The sequence below is a fragment of the Leuciscus leuciscus genome, assembly GCF_965113295.1.
Source record: "Leuciscus leuciscus genome assembly, chromosome: 25".
NCBI classification, from domain to species: Eukaryota; Metazoa; Chordata; class Actinopteri; order Cypriniformes; family Leuciscidae; genus Leuciscus; species Leuciscus leuciscus.
In genome coordinates this window covers 2,107,660-2,131,231 of record NC_138724.1, presented here as the reverse complement: position 1 = coordinate 2,131,231, position 23,572 = coordinate 2,107,660, and the positions used below count along the sequence as shown (strand labels likewise).

The 23,572-nt window shown below is 40.5% G+C and overlaps 1 protein-coding gene across 3 annotated transcripts in view; it reads left to right on the top strand.

Annotated features, from left to right (window-relative positions):
* pamr1b (peptidase domain containing associated with muscle regeneration 1b) overlaps window positions 1-9,781 on the top strand; it is a 43,809-nt gene extending 34,028 nt beyond the window's left edge. Inside the window, exons 13-15 of one of the 3 annotated variants that reach the window (XR_014202690.1) lie at window positions 1,423-1,766; window positions 1,993-4,566; window positions 9,453-9,781. Coding sequence is in view for 2 of the 3 variants with exons in the window: in XM_082159642.1 (XP_082015768.1) it covers window positions 1,423-1,766; window positions 1,993-2,547 (899 nt within the window). In the remaining variant the exon portion in view is untranslated. Of the gene's footprint in view, window positions 1-1,422; window positions 1,767-1,992; window positions 4,731-9,452 lie in introns of those variants that run through there. The other 2 variants (XM_082159642.1, XM_082159643.1) reach the window with 2 other exon arrangements.
* The last annotated feature ends 13,791 nt before the right edge of the window (window positions 9,782-23,572 follow it).

The window sequence follows — 23,572 nt, the reverse complement described above, 5'->3', positions numbered from 1 at the left end:
AAACGTTTGTGTAAAACAAATCTTGCTCCATCCTTTATCTTTACTCAAAGTAAGAACAACAGTGTAATGGTGTGTTATTTTGTCAGGTTTCTGGTTTGTGTTTTCTCTGTCTTTGGTTTTTACATTCAGTTTCTTGTTCCTGTTCATTGTATTCAGTTAGTCCTAGTCTGCTAGTCATGTTAATTATTAGTTCCCTTGTTTCAGGTGTGTGGTCTTGTCAGTTTGAATGGTCCTGATTATTGTGCTCATTTGCCCCAGCTGTGTCTCGTTCCCTCATCCTGCTGTGTATTTAAACCCTGTGTGTTCTCTTGTTCGGGGTCAGTTATTGAATGTATGAATGTATGTATCTTCCGTGAGTTTTCCCTGTTCCAGTTCTGAGTTTTACCAAGTCTTGGTTAATTAAATTCTATTGCTGCATTTAGATCCGACTACCGTCTCTGCTTCCATGCAGTTCATGACAGACAGACAATCTGCAGTAATAGACACAGTTTTAGGTAATAATGGCCCACAGCTGATTAGCAGAAGTATTTCAGTAAGACAGTAATAACGTGAGTGAGCCAGTTAGCTGGAGACCTGCAGAATATAAAACACAAAACTACATATTTTGAACACCCGGTAGAAAATATATACATCAATTATTAGTCATACTTACAGACTGTGATTATGAGGAGCAAGCTGGTCCAAATACACTGAGTACTGACTCATCTTTCAAGAGCAAGCGCTTTACAAATCCCGCTTTGAACTCCAAGATTTGAGAAGCAGTCGTCAGGAAAATGGCGTTTGAGGGCAGGTCAAGTTGTTCACGGGCGGATTACATACAACATACAACATACAACATAGGCGAGCACTATGCAAATATATTTTCTAGTGATGCAGAACTCATTCGAAATACAAAATACTTGTTAAGGCGGTTTAGAGTTGATTCATTCTTTTGGGAGACAATAACTTTACTTTTTCAGCCATATTACACACTCTATGAAAGGGAATATTCAGGAAAAACACATAATAGTGGCACTTAAAATAGGTGTTGTATGATTTATAAGCTGTTTTCCACGTGGGGACCGATTTTTTTTTTTAATTTTGACATTTTTCCCAGAACATTGAACATTACTAGTATTACTATGGGAACATCTGGTCCACAATGTAGGGAATGCATGGACCAAACACACACACACACACACACACACACACACTCTCTCTCTCTCTCTCACACACACACACACACACACACACACCTATCAGAGTGTCAACACAGGAAAATGCATGAGGTAGTGAAGTAATAAAAGACTAAATTGAGCTCTCCATGTTATCCATAACAATCCAAATCCTCAAAGTGCTCTTTTATTGTTATATTCCATAATCTGTCAAGTATTCCTTGCTTTTGTTTCTTCTCTTAGTTTCTTTTCTCTCTTTCTATGCCAGTGTGTGGGAAGCTGACAAACTTTGACCCTCAGAACCCTGCAGAAACTAAATGGCCCTGGCTGGCTGCCATCTACCGACTGCCTGTTGCAAGCAAACTAGGGAAGTTGAGTGTGACGAGGACAATGGGGAAAAACACTGAACCGATGGAAGAAGAGAGTGACATGGATGGTTGGCAGCTTGTTTGCAGCGGAGCCCTGGTGAACCAGCGCAGTGTGGTCGTAGCGGCCCACTGTGTCACAGAACTGGGGAAATTATATCCACTCGACACGGCCAAAATCAGAGTAGTGCTTGGCAAGCAGTATCGCAGCGATCTGAGAGTGACCAAGGGCCTGCAGCGATTACGGGTCAGTTTGTGGGAACACCAGTAGCTAGAAGTTTAGACACACCTACTCATTCTTTATTATTTCTACGTTCCACATTTTATACAAAAAACAAAAACAAAAAAACTTAAAATAATAATTATAGTATAATAGTCACAATGAAATATCCAAAACACTGCTGTAATAATCATAAGCTGCCAAATATTTTTTTGTATATTCTGTTATTCACGTCTCATCTCTGATTGGCCAGGTTTCCTCCATCACTCTTCATCCAAACTATGATCCCCTGGTGCTGGACTCAGATGTGGCCGTGCTGAAGCTCTTGGACAAGGCTCGTATCGGAGAACATGTGAAACCGATCTGCCTTCCGCGCGCTCAGGATACAGTAGAAGACTCCAGACAGGGGATGGTGACGGGCTGGTCCCTCTTACCTGACCAAGAGGCTGGGAATGATGAGAAAGCACGCGTAGGCCGTGTGATTCTGGGGGATATTGTTCACTGTGAGCAGCAATATGCCAATTATGGTGTTCCTATTAGTGTGTCTGAAAACATGCTGTGTGGGCGACAGGGTGCGGGCGCGGATCAGTCGAACATTTGCCCCGCCGACACTGGAGGTGTTCTCATCTTCCCAGCGGACTCTACGGTCTCCAGTCTCACTCCTCCACATGGACAGGGCTCACAAGAGTGGAAACTTTTAGGGTTGGTCAGTTTCGGATATGATTCTTCAAACTGCAACCCAGAGCTTTACACCGTGTACACTAATGTTGCTAATTTTGTCAACTTTATAGAGGGAAATATGACATAGGCTGACATGCAATATTACATCTTGTCTTATTTTTATTATGTCATGCATTTCCTTCTATCCCTTATAATACTGCAGTATGGGGTAATGTATACACTGGACGATAGGACATGTGATGTATAGGACACAGATGTATAGGACATGGACTTATACTTTAAACATTAAGTCTGAACACAACATGAACATCCACCAGCACTTCCTACAGACAGTGTGTGCTGGCCCTCGGCTTCTCAGGTGATGTAAAATAAGTCACATCTAGTAATAGTTGGTTTGCCTATAAATCTTTAAATTGTACATAAATTGTAATGTTGTATTTACCATTGTAAGCATTATTGAAAGGTGTACATATTTACATATAATAACATATATTGTCATTGGTCAGACCATAACTCATAGTAATATGGACTGCAGTGACATTTTCTCTGAGGAGGCAAGTGACAAATAAAAGGGAAAATAATGAACAGAACAAAATGAAAACTAATAAAATATATTACAACATAACACATTTTTCTATAATGACAGTCACTCAGCTACACCGGCGAATACAATTTTAGAGCTTATTGTCTTCTCAGAAGTCGTTAAAGTGTGATTTGAATATGAGGAAAAATGGCAAGATACAAGAGAGCAGTCACTGGAGAAGAAGCAACGCATCTATTGAGCTATGATCGCCTCTGGTCCAAATCAAAATTAACTGGAAACACAAAATGCGTGAACACGTTTTAGCAACCATTCATCTCAGTTCAATTAATTGATGTACTTCATTGCCTGGGATTAATTCTGATGTTTACAGAGGATTTATTGTCTAATGGTTCAAAAAGAAGATTGTCAGATAACAGTGCATTAGTTCACACTCTTATATAATACTTTACTGAGGTCCATGATGGAGGGCTTGAGACTCGAGGCGATTTCTAAATTCCTACATGGACTATCTTTCCATGACAATTGGGACTCTTTTTTTTGTGTCAATTTTTCTTTTCACAGCTAAAGAAATATTTAGAAGTTGCAGTCATCTGTTCAGACATACATAATGCATTTTTGAAGTGAATAAAAACTGAGGTAGTATTAAGGTGATGGAGGCATGCTGAGATAAGCAGCTGTTTAAAACCCCTTGTGATGTGATGAGATGCGATGCTACTCCTGAACATCTTCAGTTAATAGAAAATAGATATACAAATATTGTTACTGTATTACTATAGTTATTACTTTTAAATAAATGTAAAAACTTTATAATACTAAGCAATATAGAATTGGTTGCTTGTTGGTAGTGTAAGGTAAGCGTTGCTTCATTTACCCAGAAACTGTGTATCATGTTCTTTATAGACAGGTTACAGTCAAACTAAAGACAGATCTCTGCATATGCATCAGAGCAGATTCATGCAAATGTCAACCTTAGCATGAAAAAATAAAGTTTTTACCAAACAAAACCCTTTTTAAACCATTGTTTCTTCCTCTCTATGACATTTTTGGTGTTAACCACTTAATTTTTTTTTTAAGCGTACCCTTCACTTTATCAGTGACTCCTTCCCAACTTTTCTGTATGTTAATTTCATATTTCAAATACACTCCTAAGTACTTAACTAATCATTTACAAAACATGAATATGCGTTTCATAAATGTTTAATAAATTATGTTATTCTTTTTGTATGTATGCAGCAATTAGAGGGTGCAGAAAGTGTTGTAAATGCCTTGTATACACATACAGATCATTTGTAACAGGCCAGTAACAGTGTTCAACACAATGATGTGTAAACGCATGAATAAATCATTTACAACACTTTCTGCGTCCCCTAATCTAAAGTGTAAACTATTCATCACTAGTAAATGTGTTACACATCATTCATAGATTACCACTTCAAGAATCAATAAGGCATAAGATCACCGAATCGTTTCTACGAATGATGTGTAACACATTTATAAGTGATGAATAGTTTACACTGTAGATTAGGGGATGCAGAGAGTGTTGTAAATGATTTATTCATGCGTTTACACATCATCTATAACAGGTGTTGAACACTGTAGTGTGTAGTGTAGTGTAGTGTGTAGTGTAGTGTAGTGTAGTGTGTAGTGTAGTATAGTGTAGTGTAGTGTAGTGTAGTGTGTAGTGTAGTGTAGTGTAGTGTGTAGTGTAGTGTAGTGTGTAGTGTAGTGTAGTATAGTGTAGTGTGGTGTAGTGTGTAGTGTGTAGTGTAGTGTGTAGTGTAGTGTAATGTGTAGTGTAGTGTAGTGTAGTGTGTAGTGTAGTGTAGTGTAGTGTAGTGTGTTGTGTAGTGTAGTGTAGTGTAGTGTAGTGTACTGCAGTGTAAGTGCTGACTGGTGAGGGTATAGACAGCTGTCTTCTGTTGTGTAGTGTGTAGTGTTGTGTAGTGTAGTGTGTAGTGTAGTGTGTAGTGTAGTGTAGTGTGTAGTGTGTACTACAGTGCTGACTGGTGAGGGTATAGACAGCTGTCTTCTGTAGTGTGTAGTGTAGTGTGTAGTGTAGTGTGTACTGCAGTGTAAGTGCTGACTGGTGAGGGTATAGACAGCTGTCTTCTGTAGTGTGTAGTGTGTAGTGTAGTGTGTAGTGTAGTGTGTACTACAGTGCTGACTGGTGAGGGTAGTGTGTAGTGTAGTGTAGTGTAGTGTGTAATGTAGTGTAGTGTAGTGTGTAGTGTGTAGTGTAGTGTAGTGTAATATGTAGTGTAGTGTAGTGTAGTGTGTAGTGTAGTGTGTAGTGTAGTGTGTACTACAGTGCTGACTGGTGAGGGTATAGACAGCTGTCTTCTGTAGTGTGTAGTGTAGTGTGTAGTGTAGTGTAGTGTGTAGTGTAGTGTGTACTACAGTGCTGACTGGTGAGGGTATAGACAGCTGTCTTCTGTAGTGTGTAGTGTGTAGTCTAGTGTGTAGTGTAGTGTAGTGTAGTGTAGTGTAGTGTACTGCAGTGTAAGTGCTGACTGGTGAGGATATAGACAGCTGTCTTCTGTAGTGTGTAGTGTAGTGTGTACTGCAGTGTAAGTGCTGACTGGTGAGGGTATAGACAGCTGTCTTCTGTAGTGTGTAGTGTGTAGTGTAGTGTGTAGTGTAGTGTGTACTACAGTGCTGACTGGTGAGGGTAGTGTAGTGTAGTTTGTAGTGTAGTGTAGTGTAGTGTAGTGTGTAATGTAGTGTAGTGTAGTGTGTAGTGTGTAGTGTAGTGTAGTGTAATGTGTAGTGTAGTGTAGTGTGTAGTGTAGTGTGTAGTGTAGTGTGTACTACAGTGCTGACTGGTGAGGGTATAGACAGCTGTCTTCTGTAGTGTGTAGTGTAGTGTGTAGTGTAGTGTAGTGTGTAGTGTAGTGTGTACTACAGTGCTGACTGGTGAGGGTATAGACAGCTGTCTTCTGTAGTGTGTAGTGTAGTGTGTAGTGTAGTGTAGTGTAGTGTAGTGTAGTGCAGTGTAAGTGCTGACTGGTGAGGGTATAGACAGCTGTCTTCTGTTGTGTAGTGTAGTGTGTAGTGTTGTGTAGTGTAGTGTAGTGTGTAGTGTAGTGTAGTGTAGTGTAGTGTAGTGTGTAGTGTAGTGTGTAGTGCAGTGTAAGTGCTGACTGGTGAGGGTATAGACAGCTGTCTTCTGTAGTGTATAGTGTAGTGTGTAGTGTAGTGTAGTGTAGTGTAGTGTAGTGTAGTGTGTAGTGTAGTGTGTAGTGTAGTGTAAGTGCTGACTGGTGAGGGTATAGACAGCTGTCTTCTGTAGTGTGTAGTGTAGTGTGGTGTGTAGTGTAGTGTGTAGTGCAGGGCTATTCAATTAGTTTCATTCGAGGGCCGCATTATCAAAGCGAAAAGTTGAGGTGGGCCGGTGGGTTGGTTTGGGGGTTTAGCTTATTTATTGAAACATAACAGGTTCAATAAATAAGTTAAAGTAACCCTAAAAAAGTATGGTATTTACTTGGAAATGTGATACCCAACAGTATGCAAATATATAAAACAATAATAAATAAAAACTTGATAATTTACAGCTGTGTACAACTATTTTCCTTGGAACAAATAAATTATTTATACAAACTTATAGCTGTTGGTGAGAAATAATAATAATTTTATTTATAATAGTTATGCTTAAATGAAAATATTCTGACAGCGAGACTTGATAACCACAGGCTACTCGCTCCCACGTATAAAAAATGCCTAAACACAAGTTAAAAACTATACGCACCTTTACAAAGAAACTGACATAATTTCATAACAAACATTAATTATAAATTCCTCTACCCACCTAATAAATCTAATGCAATATAAATCACTATATTTACTATTATATAATATTATAGTATATATATATTTACAATATTTATTTATTACTACATAGTATTCAATATAAATATTGCACATTTCTGCCCAACCCATGGTAAATTACTACAGTACATTCATGGTAAATGTCTGTAAGGGTGATTAGGGGATTTAAAGACTTCTAATTTCGTTCATGCCACAATGTTTCTCCTGCTTTCCTCATCAGTCTTGTTGGGAATGTTGAGACTGTTTCATCCGATTTAATACTAATTAAATCAATGAGTGATTTGTGGTTTGTAACAGAGAGGTTTCTGTCGAACTGAAACGCTTCCCACTGGTTGTCGCAACGCTGTTTAATATAGTGTCCGGGACCGGGAGTAAACGCAACTCCGTGCTGGGCCGTGTTGAAACAACTAGAAACAACTGAAAACATCGCTTTTTGTTGTTACTGTACTGAACGAGAACCCGCTTCAGATGATTCAGTGACGGAGCGGTCTGAATGAATCCGAATTTTAGACCGTTATGCAAGCGCGTTTAGAATCAAACCAAAAGAATGATTCATTCACGAATTGGTATCGCTGGTTCAGTCGTCATAAATTCGGGACACATAGAATAAACTGCTGAAATATTCGCACGTAAAGCGTTTCTCAGGTCAATTGGAGCGAGTATCAAACTGAATTAGCCGCATCGCCAGGAAAAGAGGAGGAGGGAGGTTGGTGCCGTCGGGCCGCATGGAGATGATTGGCGGGCCGCATTTGGCCCGCGGGCCGCCAATTGAATAGCCCTGGTGTAGTGTGTGGTGTAGTGTAGTGTAGTGTAGTGTGTAGTGTGTAGTGTAGTGTAGTGTAATGTGTAGTGTAGTGTAGTGTGTAGTGTAGTGTAGTGTGTAGTGTAGTGTGTACTACAGTGCTGACTGGTGAGGGTATAGACAGCTGTCTTCTGTAGTGTGTAGTGTAGTGTGTAGTGTAGTGTAGTGTGTAGTGTGTACTACAGTGCTGACTGGTGAGGGTATAGACAGCTGTCTTCTGTAGTGTGTAGTGTAGTGTGTAGTGTAGTGTGTACTACAGTGCTGACCGGTGAGGGTATAGACAGATGTCTTCTGTAGTGTGTAGTGTAGTGTAGTGTAGTGTAGTGTAGTGTAGTGTGTAGTGCAGTGTAGTGTAGTGTGTAGTGTAGTGTAGTGTAGTGTAGTGTAGTGTGTACTACAGTGCTGACTGGTGAGGGTATAGACAGCTGTCTTCTGTAGTGTGTAGTGTAGTGTGTAGTGTAGTGTGGTGTGTAGTGTAGTGTAGTGTGTACTGCAGTGTAAGTGCTGACTGGTGAGGGTATAGACAGCTGTCTTCTGTAGTGTGTAGTGTAGTGTAGTGTGTAGTGCAGTGCAGTGCAGTGTAGTGTAGTGTAGTGTGTAGTGTAGTGTAGTGTAGTGTGTAGTGCAGTGTAGTGTGTAGTGTAGTGTAGTGTGTAGTGTGTAATGTAGTGTGTACTACAGTGCTGACTGGTGAGGGTATAGACAGCTGTCTTCTGTAGTGTGTAGTGTAGTGTGTAGTGTAGTGTAGTGTAGTGTAGTGTGTAGTGTAGTGTGGTGTGTAGTGTAGTGTAGTGTAGTGTAGTGTAGTGTGTACTGCAGTGTAAGTGCTGACTGGTGAGGGTATAGACAGCTGTCTTCTGTAGTGTGTAGTGTAGTGTAGTGTAGTGTAGTGTAGTGTGTAGTGTAGTGTGTAGTGTAGTGTGTAGTGTAGTGTAGTGTGTAGTGTAGTGTGTACTGCAGTGTAAGTGCTGACTGGTGAGGGTATAGACAGCTGTCTTCTGTAGTGTGTAGTGTAGTGTGTAGTGTAGTGTGTAGTGTAGTGTGTACTACAATGCTGACTGGTGAGGGTAGTGTAGTGTAGTGTGTAGTGTAGTGTAGTGTGTAGTGTAGTGTGTAGTGTGTAGTGTGTAGTGTAGTGTAATGTGTAGTGTAGTGTAGTGTAGTGTGTAGTGTAGTGTAGTGTAGTGTAGTGTGTAGTGTAGTGTGTACTAAAGTGCTGACTGGTGAGGGTATAGACAGCAGCTGTCTTCTGTAGTGTGTAGTGTAGTGTGTAGTGTAGTGTGTAGTGTAGTGTGTAGTGTAGTGTGTACTACAGTGCTGACTGGTGAGGGTATAGACAGCTGTCTTCTGTAGTGTGTAGTGTAGTGTGTAGTGTAGTGTAGTGTAGTGTGTACTACAGTGCTGACTGGTGAGGGTATAGACAGATGTCTTCTGTAGTGTGTAGTGTAGTGTGTAGTGTGTAGTGTAGTGTGTAGTGCAGTGTAGTGTAGTGTGTAGTGTAGTGTAGTGTAGTGTGTAGTGTAGTGTAGTGTAGTGTGTAGTGTAGTGTGTACTAAAGTGCTGACTGGTGAGGGTATAGACAGCAGCTGTCTTCTGTAGTGTGTAGTGTAGTGTGTAGTGTAGTGTGTAGTGTAGTGTGTACTACAGTGCTGACTGGTGAGGGTATAGACAGCTGTCTTCTGTAGTGTGTAGTGTAGTGTGTAGTGTAGTGTAGTGTAGTGTGTACTACAGTGCTGACTGGTGAGGGTATAGACAGATGTCTTCTGTAGTGTGTAGTGTAGTGTGTAGTGTGTAGTGTAGTGTGTAGTGCAGTGTAGTGTAGTGTGTAGTGTAGTGTAGTGTAGTGTGTAGTGTAGTGTAGTGTGTAGTGTGTAGTGTAGTGTAGTGTAGTGTGTAGTGTAGTGTGTAGTGTAGTGTAGTGTGTAGTGTAGTGTAGTGTGTAGTGTAGTGTGTAGTGTAGTGTAGTGTAGTGTAGTGTAGTGTGTAGTGTGTAGTGTAGTGTGTACTGCAGTGTGTAGTGTAGTGTAGTGTAGTGTAGTGTGTAGTGTAGTGTGTAGTGTAGTGTAGTGTAGTGTAGTGTAGTGTGTTGTGTAGTGTGTAGTGTAGTGTAGTGTAGTGTAGTGTGTACTGCAGTGTAAGTGCTGACTGGTGAGGGTATAGACAGCTGTCTTCTGTAGTGTGTAGTGTAGTGTAGTGTGTACTGCAGTGTGTAGTGTAGTGTAGTGTAGTGTAGTGTGTAGTGTAGTGTGTAGTGTAGTGTAGTGTAGTGTAGTGTAGTGTGTTGTGTAGTGTGTAGTGTAGTGTAGTGTGTACTGCAGTGTAAGTGCTGACTGGTGAGGGTATAGACAGCTGTCTTCTCTGACACACATGGAGTCTTTAGCCACTGTGCTCCTGATGTGAGCAAAACATACAAAAATGTTTTAACAGTTTATTAATCATTTATGAAACGCATAGTCATGTTTTGTAAATAATTAGTTCATCATTAACTAACCACTTATAAATGACTTACAACTGAACGTTATTATAAAGTGTTACCAAAAAGACAAAAACAAAAACATTCTTAATTGTTCCACATGACTGGTTGTAATCAACCCTCTCCATCACAAGTCAATGCTTCTGGAATTATTCAAATACATCTGGATGAGGTCATTTACTCACACCACAGTTTCTGACATCATCACTGTCACAGAGCAACGGCTCTTTTAAAGTATGTCGAGGGTGGGCAGTTGATATCACTTTATACTTCTAAAATGTACTCATTTAAAATGCTAAACAAACATTATATTTTTAACAAACATTATTTTTATATTATTTTAAGATTGATTATAATATTTCGATTTTCAAAGAATTGTTTTGTGTAGTGCGTATACTACATACCCCATTTCTTTACCCCTGGGTGTCTGCCACTCCCTCGATCTGCAACAGAAGTCCAAAGCAACAGAGCGCAGATGTGATTGCTCTGACATGATCAATCGTTGGACACCACCGGTAACTGGTAACACACCTGTTCCTGGCTGATCCGCTTTGCTTGGCTGATACACTCATCTCAGGGTCGTCAATCTCTTCAGGGTAAAAGTCCTCCATACTCCTTATCAGTGAGTTCCTCATTGGCTCTGAACAGTTTTAAAGCACAATTGATTCTTGTAGTAGACTATGCACACAATGGCATTACTAATTTCAAATTAACTTTTTTTAATGTACAGAATGGTATTTATATATAGTGGAATGACCTATTTCCAATACACCGATCTGACAGCATCAAGCATTCAGGCAGTGGTCTTATCTCTCTTAGCAAGAGATGTACAACTTGGAAGGGGTAAAAGATTGGAAAATCTGTGTTTTTGTCACAGAAACAACAACAAAAATTACGATATCAGATGCATTCTGGCAACAAAGACACTAAATGATATTTGTATTGTGGCTTTAGGACTCATTTCACTTTTGGAATTGTCAATGCATGTGTATTTAATTGGAATAAACAGTAATTCTCATAACATGTCGCCAGTCACCGTGATTTTGCCAAGTAAGAAATGTTCCTGGATCCACATATTTTGTTGATCCTGGAACAAAGTTCCTGTCCAAAAATGTAATCCTATCCCATAACTTCTCCCTGAAATCTGAGGGAAATGATAGGTGAATAACACTGATGTGGAAGCACCTCACCCTGGTTGTAAGCCTAAACTTGACATAAACTGTGAACTTGTCCCTCAAATATGATTTTTTTTTTTTCAAATCTGACAAAGATGTTGATCCATCCAGGAACATGTTGTACTTGGTGAAATTACACTTGTATTATGTGTATTATGATGTATCATAATTGTATTATGATGGATGACAGCATTACATATTGAATGTGGTTAAAAGCAGAAGTTAAAGCTAGGGATGTGCAGATGAAACCATACGAAGCCTTGAGGCTTTCATTCATGATGCCAGGCAAACAAATCCAACCCTTAATACATTGCAATTTGTCACCTTAACGCCATCTTGTGGTGGACCACAGTTATTCCAGACACTGAAACTGGTGACTGCAGAAGCACTAGTACAACAGTGCAACAAATAATCAAACGAAATATGTTGTTTTGTTTTTTCTATTTCTGATATTTATGCTTCCATTTTTAAAAACCTGTATTGGTTATAGGCTGGGATAGGCTCCAGCGTCCTGATGACCCTCTGATGGATATTAATCCAATGTTACCTGAAACATCACCCTTTAAAAATGATTCCCCATGTTTTGACCAAAAACACAAAATTAACCCTTTCAGGCATAAATTATGACAACCTCAGTCAAGATTTGTTTTTTGTTTTTATGTTTTTATGGCATGAACATTTTTAACACATATTTTTTAAAGAGATTTTCAGATGTCTACTTGAGTGGACAATATGAGTTTTTGTTTTTAACTGAAGAGATACTGAATTAAACATAATACAGTAATAAAACAGTAATATTGTGTGTAACAAACCAATAAATAAAATGATATATAAAATCACGTGAAAACTATATAATATATACAGAAAATATAATACAGCTTCAATTATTGAAAATGCAATTGAATTTGTTCCTGTTCGACCAGCAGACAGAGAACTTCATACAAGTTTGCATGTATTTGATATCAGAACATGTTTCTTTATATCTCTGCTACTCATAACATAGATAACATAGGGCCATAGCCCAGGCTCTTAGCCAACTGAACCTTTCTCTGCCTTATTAGGAAAGCACATGATTTATTATAGGGAAAGATCATTAATATGAATAAAATAATGAATAAAAAACTATTTCCATAACAATTCCCCCCTTTTGATTATTATCTTAATCACCCACAAGTATAATACATTCTTCCATACATATTACATCAGACATGTTAATCCTTTCGGTTTCGAAACATATCTTCAAGACATATGCATCTCTGGTTGATTCAGCAAGCTATAAAAATACACATAGTTAAAAGTAAAATAAAAGTAAAATAAAATCCCTCAAATCAACATCCTTAGAAAAGCTACTGGCATAATTGTTCATGTCATTGTGAGGGATAGTCCCTGTAGTATAATCCAACAAGTAAAGATTTATCTGAAGTTGGGCTGAATGAATAAACACTGTTATTGCACTCTTGACACTAGGTCAGACCCTCAGTCACCACATATAAACCAGAAATAGTATAGATGTTCAGAATAGGAAAAAACTAATCTCTTAACTCAATACATTTCACTGGAACTTCCACTGGTCGTGTCGTCGTCAAATTTCTGTGGTTTTGGGTTTACATCTTTCTATTGATCCTCATAATCAGACATTTTAATCATTTGGTATGAGACTGTGTTTTTCACCAGCCTCTCCACTAAAGATAAAAAACATTGAATTACACATTACAGCAACATAAAAACTCCTATCACTATTACTGGCAAGAGGGTGTGACATATCCAGTAACCCCGTCCTCCCCACAAATTAGTGAACCATTCAAACCATGAATTATCAGCACGTTGAGGCTCTTTTATGGCCATCCTCATATGGGCAGTGATATTGGTCACATTATTACTGTAATCAGGAATGTAAAAACAACACGAAGTTCCCAACATCTTGTGTACCCTGCCCTTATCGGCTGTAAGCATGTCCGGGACCAACCTGAATGACAGCATCCCTCTTTTGTTTCATTTCGTCATTAATCATGGTCAAAGCATACTGCTAAAACAGTCCAAGCTAACCCATTGATTTTGTTAAGTGCTGCAGCTGTACCTCCACCTAAAAAATTGACCAGCCCACATTTGCCCCAGGCGTTGTCCAAGGATCAGATAAAACATACCCATCATATTTGTCTGGCTTTCGTTTTACTCTACCCCTGGAATGTTCAGTGTCTCTTGGCAAATACACAGAGGTGTCCACATTTATTAGTGCTGGGTAACAGCACCCTGCCCACCCCTGTTGTGGGAGATAATGGTATGCTCTGTCACCGCACACACATACCGCTGCTGGGAAAGTGTAATTTGATCTGTTGAATGGGCATTCAAAATACACAAGTTTGTTACCGTATGTTGAAGAACAGGTCATCGTTGTGACATTCTCAAGATCAATTCTTACCCTGCATTCGGACTAGCCTGGAAATCCAGACCTAAATCTAAAAGATTAATGGTCTGGCGTCGACTAATGAAACTCGTCCAGCTCGAGGGGTTGCACCAAGCATGCATTTGAAAATCTGACTGCACGCAATTGGATAACACTACGACCAATCACAAAAAGTTATCGCTTAGCTACCAGCGAGCTAACTGGTAAAATAGACTCTTACCGTATCCGGTCGGCAAAACAGCAAAAACGCCCTTCTTTCAAAGGAACGATTTGAGCGCTGTCTTCTGTTCCTCTTTTAGAGAAAAAGTCTTTCAAACAAATGGTGTTCATCCATAGCCATCTTGCAATGTTTACTAATGACTTCGAAGTCGCAGCGCAGTAGTCATCTCGCCTCTGGCCCGCCTATATCAGATAACCCGATGTGATTGGTGCAGCTCAGATAGAGGGGCATATTTAATGAGCATCATTACTCAACACCAGAGTAACTCGCTGAGCAAATTCAACTTGTGCTCTCGCGAGAACTCTGGATTACCAGGGTACATTCGGACCACCCTACTGTCATTTTGGATTTCTCTGAACAAACACACACATCACCTTGCATATGATTCACTCTCAGTGGTGGTAGTGCCTAGCCTAGAAATCTAGACGCACCCTAGCGGCAGCAACATTGATTTTGCAGCCAGGGTAGTCTAGCAACTCTCCATTGACTTTCAAGCTGGAAAAAACAAACTCTAGTCAGGCCAATCAAATCGTGAATAGAGTCGGTGGGCGGGCTTAACATAATGGCGATAGAGTTGTCAGAGGGGCCGCTCTTCAGGTACGAGACAGCTGCAAACACAGCCAGCATCCAGTGTTTAAATGAATGAATGAAGGAATGAATGAAATACACTTTATTGTTTATAAAGGGAAAATTTGTGTTGGACTCAAGGTGTTTACATTGACACAATCATTCAAAACATAAACAGCAAATTCTACAATACACATAAAAAAATAAAAATAAAAAAATAATAGTAATAGTAATAATTCCTATACACACCCTTAAAAAATACTCATTCATCATTTAACATTTTAATTGAAAAAGGAATAAAAGACTTATTAAAACGGTTATACCTACACATAGGAAATCTGTATCGTCTTCCAGAAGGTTCATAATTCAGACTCTGTATGCAGAACATGCAATGGATCTGCCAAAATTGTATGTGCTTCTCTCAGAACCGATTGTTCATACAGTGACTCAAGTGGCAAAAGTTCCTTTCTCCCAATGGTGTTCTTCGCTATTTTAACCAAGCGTTCAAGCTTGTTTACGTTCAGTTCCTTTTTCTGTAACAGTGCCAGAGTGCAGGCTTTGTTTCCCTGACATTTCAGCATGGCTTTCTGTACCACAGGATTCATACCCCCTTTCTCCACAGTAGAGGTCTTCACGGGTCCAAAAATTTGTGCCCGAACCCGAAAGAGACCCATAATGTGCTACAACGAACCGACCCGGACCCGTCTATTATTTCAAAAGCTGGACCCGGACCCGTGCAGATCCGAGAAATGCCTAACCGGACCCGTCTATTATTTCAAAGCTGGACCCGAAACCGCCGGGAAGACACAGACCCGACTGGACCCGATTGTCACATATTCCACCATAAACTGCTTACAAGTCAATAAACCTGTTGCGAAAAATACAACTTTTTGTCTTAATTTAAGGAGCTGTGGTAGCGTAGTAGTCTCCTCTCCCTTCCTTGTAACGTTACCTGACTGGCTGTGATCATGCATTACAATCCTCCGACAAGAAAGTTATTCATGTTATTCCTCTCGTTATTCCAAGTCCAAGCTTAATCCACTCATTATTTCAGCTTCAAAAGTCCACTTGATGTCACGGTGACGGATGACAAATGCGACTTTGCACATGTAACTTACATTCTGACTCGAGTTAACTCGCATTATAACTTTGACTGTTTGCCCTTTTGAACTATAATAACGATTGCTTGTTCAGTGCCATGGCCGCTGACGTTATTTATTTGCTATCATCTCCGTGCTCTCTGCTCTGCATCGAGTCCTAATCTGACCACTAAAACTTTAAGATTAAACAAGACGGTTGTTAATTTATTTGGTAAAATCTAAAGCGCGGTTTAGTGGTCGCTCACTGAAGCTCTGTTAACTGGTTGCCATAGAAACATGACACGCGCTTGAGACTGCACATGCGCGCTAGCTGGATCAACCTAAAATATTATTTTTAACGCAATTTATTTTGAGTGTCCTAATTTTACAAGTTGCAAGTTACAAAAAAACACAAGCAGTGTCTAATCACGACCGGGTTTTCTCCGAGTCTGATCTGATGACTCCGATCGCACGGGTATTACACACAATGTTAAACAGAACCGGGACCCGAAGTAATAGATTCGGACCCGACCCGGCTGATCATTTAAAATATAGACCCGAACCCTTACGGGTCCCGGGTCGACGGGTCTCGGGTTCACTGTGAAGACCTCTACTCCACAGCCTCATCCATCCACTGTTTCATCTCTTGTAGCAAGCTGGAAAACAGGTTTGACTAGGGGTTTCATAGAATTGAGGCCTGGACGGCTGACTGTTGATTCAACACAGTTCTTCACAAACAGGCCCACTGAGGCCCATGATTGATTCAAGGATTTAGACAGAGATAAATGTGGAACAGACTGCACTAGATAAAATGGCAATTGTGTCTTTGTTAAGCAAACTGATATAGCACACATATCACTTAAATATTTGACTAAGTTTCAACTTTTCTCCCCCTGCTAGTTTGAACCAGTCCTTCTCAAATTCTTTTTCTCGTTCCTCCACACATGTGATGTGCAGTGCAGGTCAGCTGGTATCATAATCTCTGTGTCACCTGACATGGTTCGATCTTTTGCCAGTTCACACATTGTTTGAGCCCAATCTATAATTTCAATATGCCACTCATATGCCCATCGGGGCTCTCTGGACTTAATTAGAGGACAACATACCTGCTCCTCATTCACTTTAATACCAGACGAGTCTGCAATAGTGTTACATTTAACATACACATCAAATCTCGACCCATAAGAGGTGTAGGGCATGTTGGTGAAAAAAGAAAAGCATGTTGTAGGCAATGGCCCGTCTCAGTTTCACATTGCAAAGGGACAGTAAACGAGTTATCAATGTGGCTTCAGACAATAATGGTTTGCACGGCAGATCACATGGTCGCAATGTGGATCGACCCGCCCCACTGTCAACCATAAAGGAGACCCATGTACCCTCCACTACCAGTGGGTATCTCAGCATACGTAAAAACCCCAAACTATTGTACATCATTAAACAGTCATTCGAAGAAACATTACTTATAGAGTCAGCAGTGGGAAAGCAAGCTGAGTTTTCATTGCAAAGAGCAAAGTTATCAGTGTATGTGTGTGTGTTGCAGTTTTCACTTCCCTGTTATCTGGCAGCTGGCTGTTCGCCCGAACCCCTCCCTCCTGCTCTCCCTCTTCTTCCCAGTTGGCTGTTCGGGTCACTTCGGTGGTGTTAGCGGAAGCCTTTTAATTCTGACATTGATAAGCCCAGTGTCAATCTTGCTTGCACCATCTGCACTTAGAGCATTGTCTGCCTATGTGAGTGTTGTCCCCACAAATCCAGCATTCCTTTCCACTGAAATTACCACTTCCTCGATTAAATTGTCCTCTTCCACATCCCGCTCCCCTCTGCCCTCCCATGTGTTGCTGAGGGTTAGAGGGCTGGTCTGCCTGTTTCGTTACCACCCGCAATAGGGCCAGCTGCAGGTCTCTCTCTGACTTGGCTTTGGTCTTCTCCTTCTTTGATGTCTGTTGTTCTTCGGCATGCAGTGCATGAGTTAAAACTGTGGCTATTCTGCCATTCTTCCACTCGATGTAACTGTCCTTCACTGCTTGGGTAATTTCAGGCCTCAATCCATTCAGAAAACAGCTTCGCAGGTGACATTCCCAAGTGTCCAGTTGCGGCCCTCTATCAGAGGGTTCATCCAGCCCGCTGTGTTTGTTGAATGTCTCATGCAGTCGAACATAATAGTCCTGGACTGACTCTTCCCTTTCTGGCAGCAATTGTCAATCTTTGCCGTGTCCATTCTTGGCAGCACACGATCAGTTCAGAGGAGAAATTGTCTCCTGAGTCCTCAGGGCTCGGCAGATGAGCCATCGCTTCCTTCATGTCATTCACTGTCCATGGCCTGTAAACCATAGTTGGGCCCTCCGGTCCCGAAACTTCGATCATTGGAGCCAGAAGTTCTTCATCTTCTTTGCTTTGTTGCTGCCCTTGGTCTTGCTTCTGACCTTGGGTATCTGCACAGGGGTATATCTGATGGAAGACTTGTATTTGGTTTCCCCCTTAATGAGTAAAGTAACGCGCATTTTTATAAAATTACATTTTGATGTAACGAGTAAAGTAACACACTGTCAGGAAATACCAGAGACGACGACAGCAAGATGGTGAGTATAACAGGTTTATTTTTGCAGTGTGGCAGAAGCGGGACAGGCAGGTAAACAAACCAGATATGTCAGATGAGTCTTTTTCTGTGTTGCAGATGATGTTGGAGCTTGTGGATACGTGACATGTGATGGTGAAGAGTACACACTTCCAGGGATCGTCCAAAACAGTTAAAGGATACAGGGAAGGGAAGTGGCTTCCTGGCAGAGAAATGAAACCTTGGAGAAACACATAATTACATAATCAGATTACTTTATGATGTAACTGCAAATTACATTCTAATAACTGAAATATATTTATTTACTGCCAAAAACTTTCAGAGAGAAGTATTTTCAAGAACTACAGTCACAGTAATATAATGAATTGTAGCTGAAATAAAGCTAGTGATGCATGATAATCAGAATTTCCTCCAAATCTAAAATCAATACTTGGAAGATTTAACAATGAATTTGACTCTTTAGATGTTACTTGATGCAACAAAAGTTTTTTTATTTTTTTTACCTGCAAAAGTCTCTTTGGATAGAAGGAATGAATGGATATTCTGGAGCAACTAGGCATTTCTTGTTTCTTGGTTTAGAGAAGCAAAAGTCCACATTCAAAGGCTTGCCACTGGGTGGCAGTGAACAGGATGATCCACTAGGGTCCACAGTAGTGATGTACAACTATGCCATCAAAACCCATGCATACACAAGAAAATGGCTTTTTGAATAGCTGTACACTGTAGTGACCTCTATACGTGAAAGGGTTAAATTATTCAAGTGCAAAGGATTATGGGTATTCCCACCAGCCACAATGCTTCTCCAATGAGCGTGCTTAGTAATACTGTAAATGCAACAATGTGAGGTTTAAAGTGCTTAGCCTTTATAGCTTTACAAAAGCAAACTCAAACTGTCCACTCGACAGAAGTCTGGCAGAACAGATATAAGCGTCTTTACATATGGTACTTAAAGTGCTTAATCAGAGTGTGTAGTGGCAAACAGTTTGTGCGTAACATCCTTTCCCTTTGTAATATCAAAATTGTGTTTAAAGGGGATATTTTATGCAAAATTCACTTTTTTATGGTGTTTGAACATAAATGTGTGTTTGCAGTGTGTGTACACAACCACCCTAATGATAAAAAAAAAAAATTTCAATCCCCATAAATCAGAAGCAGTGTCTCAGAACAAGCCGTTCGCAGATTCTGGGAAAAGTGACATCACTTTGCACAGGCCCCTCCCACGACTGTTGATTGACACTGCTGTATTAGCATAGACCCGCCCTGAGTAAGCTGGACACAGTCCGCCATTGTTTCGCCGCCGGAGCTGCTGTAGACAAGAATGTCTCCTAAGCGATTGAGGTGTGTTGTTGTTGGATTTAAGAATGAACATAGCAGTCTTCATGTACTCCCGACATCTGAGCCGCTGAAGACACAGTGGATTACTTTTGTTTTTGAAGGGAATGCGCCCCCCAATCTACCTAAATGCGTTTATGTTTGCGCGAATCATTTTACAACAGACTACTTTATGAAAGAGGGTCAGTACAAAGCAGGCTTTGCTAAAAAGTTGTCACTCTTCTTGAAAGGGCGCCAGGAGCAGCAGCTCATTTGCATTTAAAGGGATACACACACAAACAGCGCGTTTTTGCTCACACCCCAAAAGTGGCAATTTTAACATGCTGTAAAAAAAAATATCTGTGGGGTATTTTGAGCTAAAACTTCACATACACACTCTGGGGACATCAGAGACTTATTTGAGATCTTTTAAACTAGAAGATATGTTACAGTGTTGAAGCAATATATGAAATGTAATATATAAAAATAGAAATACTGTATATAAACTGACACAAAGTCATTTCATTGAGAAAGCATATTGTTTGTAAATACACATTGTAAATACACAAGACTAATGACTAGACAATGGACACCTGTGAACAATGAAACAATGAACCAATGACAACATGACAACACAGAACACATGGCAGGATCACATGACTAGAACAGGGGATCACATGACAGACATGAAACAAGAACATGAAACAAAACCAAAATGTGACAGATCCCTGTCTCGTGGTCATTTGTTGTATTTATGGACTCTTATTTTGAAGTGTATTTTCTGTTCACTTAGTTGCAGTGCTTCCCCTTCCCTATTTGCCTTTGGCCATTTCTCAATATGCGTTCTTGTCTGTACTTGTGTTCTTGTGTACTTGTGTTCTTGTGTTCTTGTGTACTTGTGAAACGTCATCAGTCGCTGCCCAAGTACTGTTCCAATTCAAAGTTCACATCTAGCCAAGTCCAGTTCAAATCCCCGAAAGTGTTCTTGATCTGCCTCTTTTATCGAGGATGCATAGAGAGGTGACTTGTGCGGACTTGAGACAGCCAGGTATCCCAGAATGCATCTCACACCAACCAGCTGTTATTGTGTCACGAAATGTATTTTTAAGAGTTTTTCAGGAGAGAATGTAGTTGTGTAAAGCTTAAATCTGTGGTGTATTTATAAAGATAGCGCCTTTTAAAAAATTTTATTCAACACCTGCACCAAGGTTTGTGTTCTCGAGCACCAAACACTGTTGTTGTGCAGATGAGGGGCCAGATCGCGTTGAGGGTTTTCTGTTGGAACGGTGTCGTGTAAGCGGCCCCTAAGTTAATAACTAATGATCTTTGCAACGGAAGTGAATCAATCAAAACTAACTTTATCTGGACAATAACTTTATTCTAGAGCTGCTGTAAAGCCTAAACAATCTCTGTTACTGTAATTTCTTATTATCACTGTAAAGCTGCATTGAAACAATCTATATTGTTAAAGCGCTGTATAAAGGAAGGTGACTTGACTTCAGTTGTGAGATCCAGGCGATCAGCGGGCGCTCAGCGCTCATGTACCCGTCGAGATCAGCCTTTCCTCGGCTAGTCCTGCTGACGTTTGCCGCTGGCTCTGATGTCTCTAGTCTAGTGGTTAAACATGAGATAATTCGTCTTGTGTATATCTGGCAAATCGTGTTGGCTGAAGTTTGCGTACTTGGTATTGAGAAACGGCCCTAGTCTCTGCAGATCCCTTGTTTGTTTCCTTAGTGATTAATCACTCTCAGGTTTTCCTTGTTAAGTTTTCAGTCCCATCAGTTCAGCCTGTCCCTCCTCAGCCTGGGCCATTCAAGAACAGTCACGGAGTTGTTGTGAAGCCACTCCTTCGTTATTTTAGCTGTGTGCTTAGGGTCATTGTCTTGTTGGAAGGTGAACCTTCGGCCCAGTCTGAGGTCCAGAGCACTCTGGAGAAGGTTTTCGTCCAGGATATCCCTGTACTTGGCCGCATTCATCTTTCCCTCGATTGCAACCAGTCGTCCTGTCCCTGCAGCTGAAAAACACCCCCACAGCATGATGCTGCCACCACCATGCTTCACTGTTGATACTGTATTGGACAGGTGATGAGCAGTGCCTGGTTTTCTCCACACATACTGCTTAGAATTAAGGCCAAAAAATTCTATCTTGGTCTCATCAGACCAGAGAATCTTATTTATCACCATCTTGGAGTCCTTCAGGTGTGCTTTCATGTGTCTTGCACTGAGGAGAGGCTTCCGTCGGGCCACTCTGCCATAAAGCCCCGACTGGTGGATGGTTGCAGTGATGGTTGACTTACTACAACTTTCTCCCATCTCCCGACTGCATCTCTGGAGCTCAGCCACAGTGATCTTTGGGTTCTTCTTTACCTCTCTCACCAAGGCTCTTCTCCCCCGATAGCTCAGTTTGGCCGGACGGCCAGCTCTAGGAAGGGTTCTGGTCGTCCCAAACGTCTTCCATTTAAGGATTATGGAGGCCACTGTGCTCTTAGGACATTTTTTTGTAACCTTGGCCAGATCTGTGCCTTGCCACAATTCTGTCTCTGAGCTCTTCAGGCAGTTCCTTTGACCTCATGTAGGGGTGTGTGATATGACGATTTTTGATCGTGGACGATTAAAATGTTTCCACGATCTGCTTTTGAAGAAATATCGTAGTATCGTGGATTCTATCAGTTGCTGTTCTGGCGCCTCTGTCCCAACATACTGAACAACGCGACGTATATTCAGATCAAATGTTAACGCAGCGGAACGGGACACTGCATTTCACAAAAGTTCATAATTTTATGTGCTTTAATGCCTTGTCGGTTAAACATTTAATTCGCGTGCTGATGGGCTGTTCTAACGTGTGCGTTTCTCAGCACGTACATGTGAAGCTCACATGCACTAAAAGCCTGTCTACCAGCGCCTGGATACTGGACTAAGTTATCTTTCGAGTCTTATTGTGCTAATTCCGTCAAATACACACAAGGTTTACATAAACAAAGTCGGTTATGTCTAAAGTGAAAGCAAACTTGAGAAAATTGAGAGAAAATCTGCTTGTCAAATGCGTGTATATCAGACGCGTCGCGTGCAACTCTTAAAGCCTTGTTTATACTTTCGCCTGGTTCCGCAGCGCGAGTCTCCACAGACTGCGCGCGCACCTCCCCAAACGGACGAGGCGTTTATACTTGACGGGCTCGCCGTTGTTCTATTCTTTGAAACGATAGGGGGCGACTCGAGTAATAGTCCTCTAAACCATCAGGAATCAGCGGTTAGAAGAAGAAGCTATACACAAGTGACAATGTTTATTTTAGTACACCACCACCAATACCACACTACAAAAAGAATCGTGTAAAACCCAGTAAACCCTGAGATTTTGACTTGTGACAATAAAACTAAATATATGGATATGAGAATGTGTATACAACATAACTAAATTAACGATCTGTTACATATTTTCTAATTTCACTAAACATTTCATTAAAGGTACAATATGTAAGAATTTTGCATTAAAATATCCCATAATCTCAAGGCCAGTGTTATATATTTTGTTAAGTTGATTACTTACAATATCCCAAATGTTTCCATCTATTTTTAAATCGTGAGAAAATTGCGATTTTAACCAAGGAAACGGGGCGTTAGAGCAGGGGGGAGCTGGGAGTCGCCAGTCAATTGCGTCAAATCCGCGTTACCCTCGGTTTCCGCTCGTACTGCGTGGAGTCCTGGACAAATGCGGAAGTTGTAGTTGTAGCGTCTATCAAGCAACAAACGTTAGCTTGTTTCTTGCAGTCGTTATGGAACACAATTATTATTTACCGATTGCAGCTGGTTCTGTCGACAAAGCATGCTTAATTTTATTTTTTCCAAATGTAGCATTCTGTAATAGTTATGTTTATGTAAGAGAAGTATTATTGCTTTAGATTTGTGTTTAGTTTATTGACATTTTTTATCACGTCTGGTGTTTATGGCCATGTAAATAAATATAGCATGTGTTATACATAAAGATTAATCAGTATTTTGGCAAATGATGTGGGTATGTTCGAATGTACTTTTACAACAATTGTTTAGAACACGTAAAACTGCGCAGAGTTATCACAACAATGAATTCGACATGTGTAACATCTATGATAACCAATTTAGTATTAAACCTTACTTTTCTTGCGGTTAATTCATTTTAATGAAGTGTGATGAGGTTCAAGAGTCAG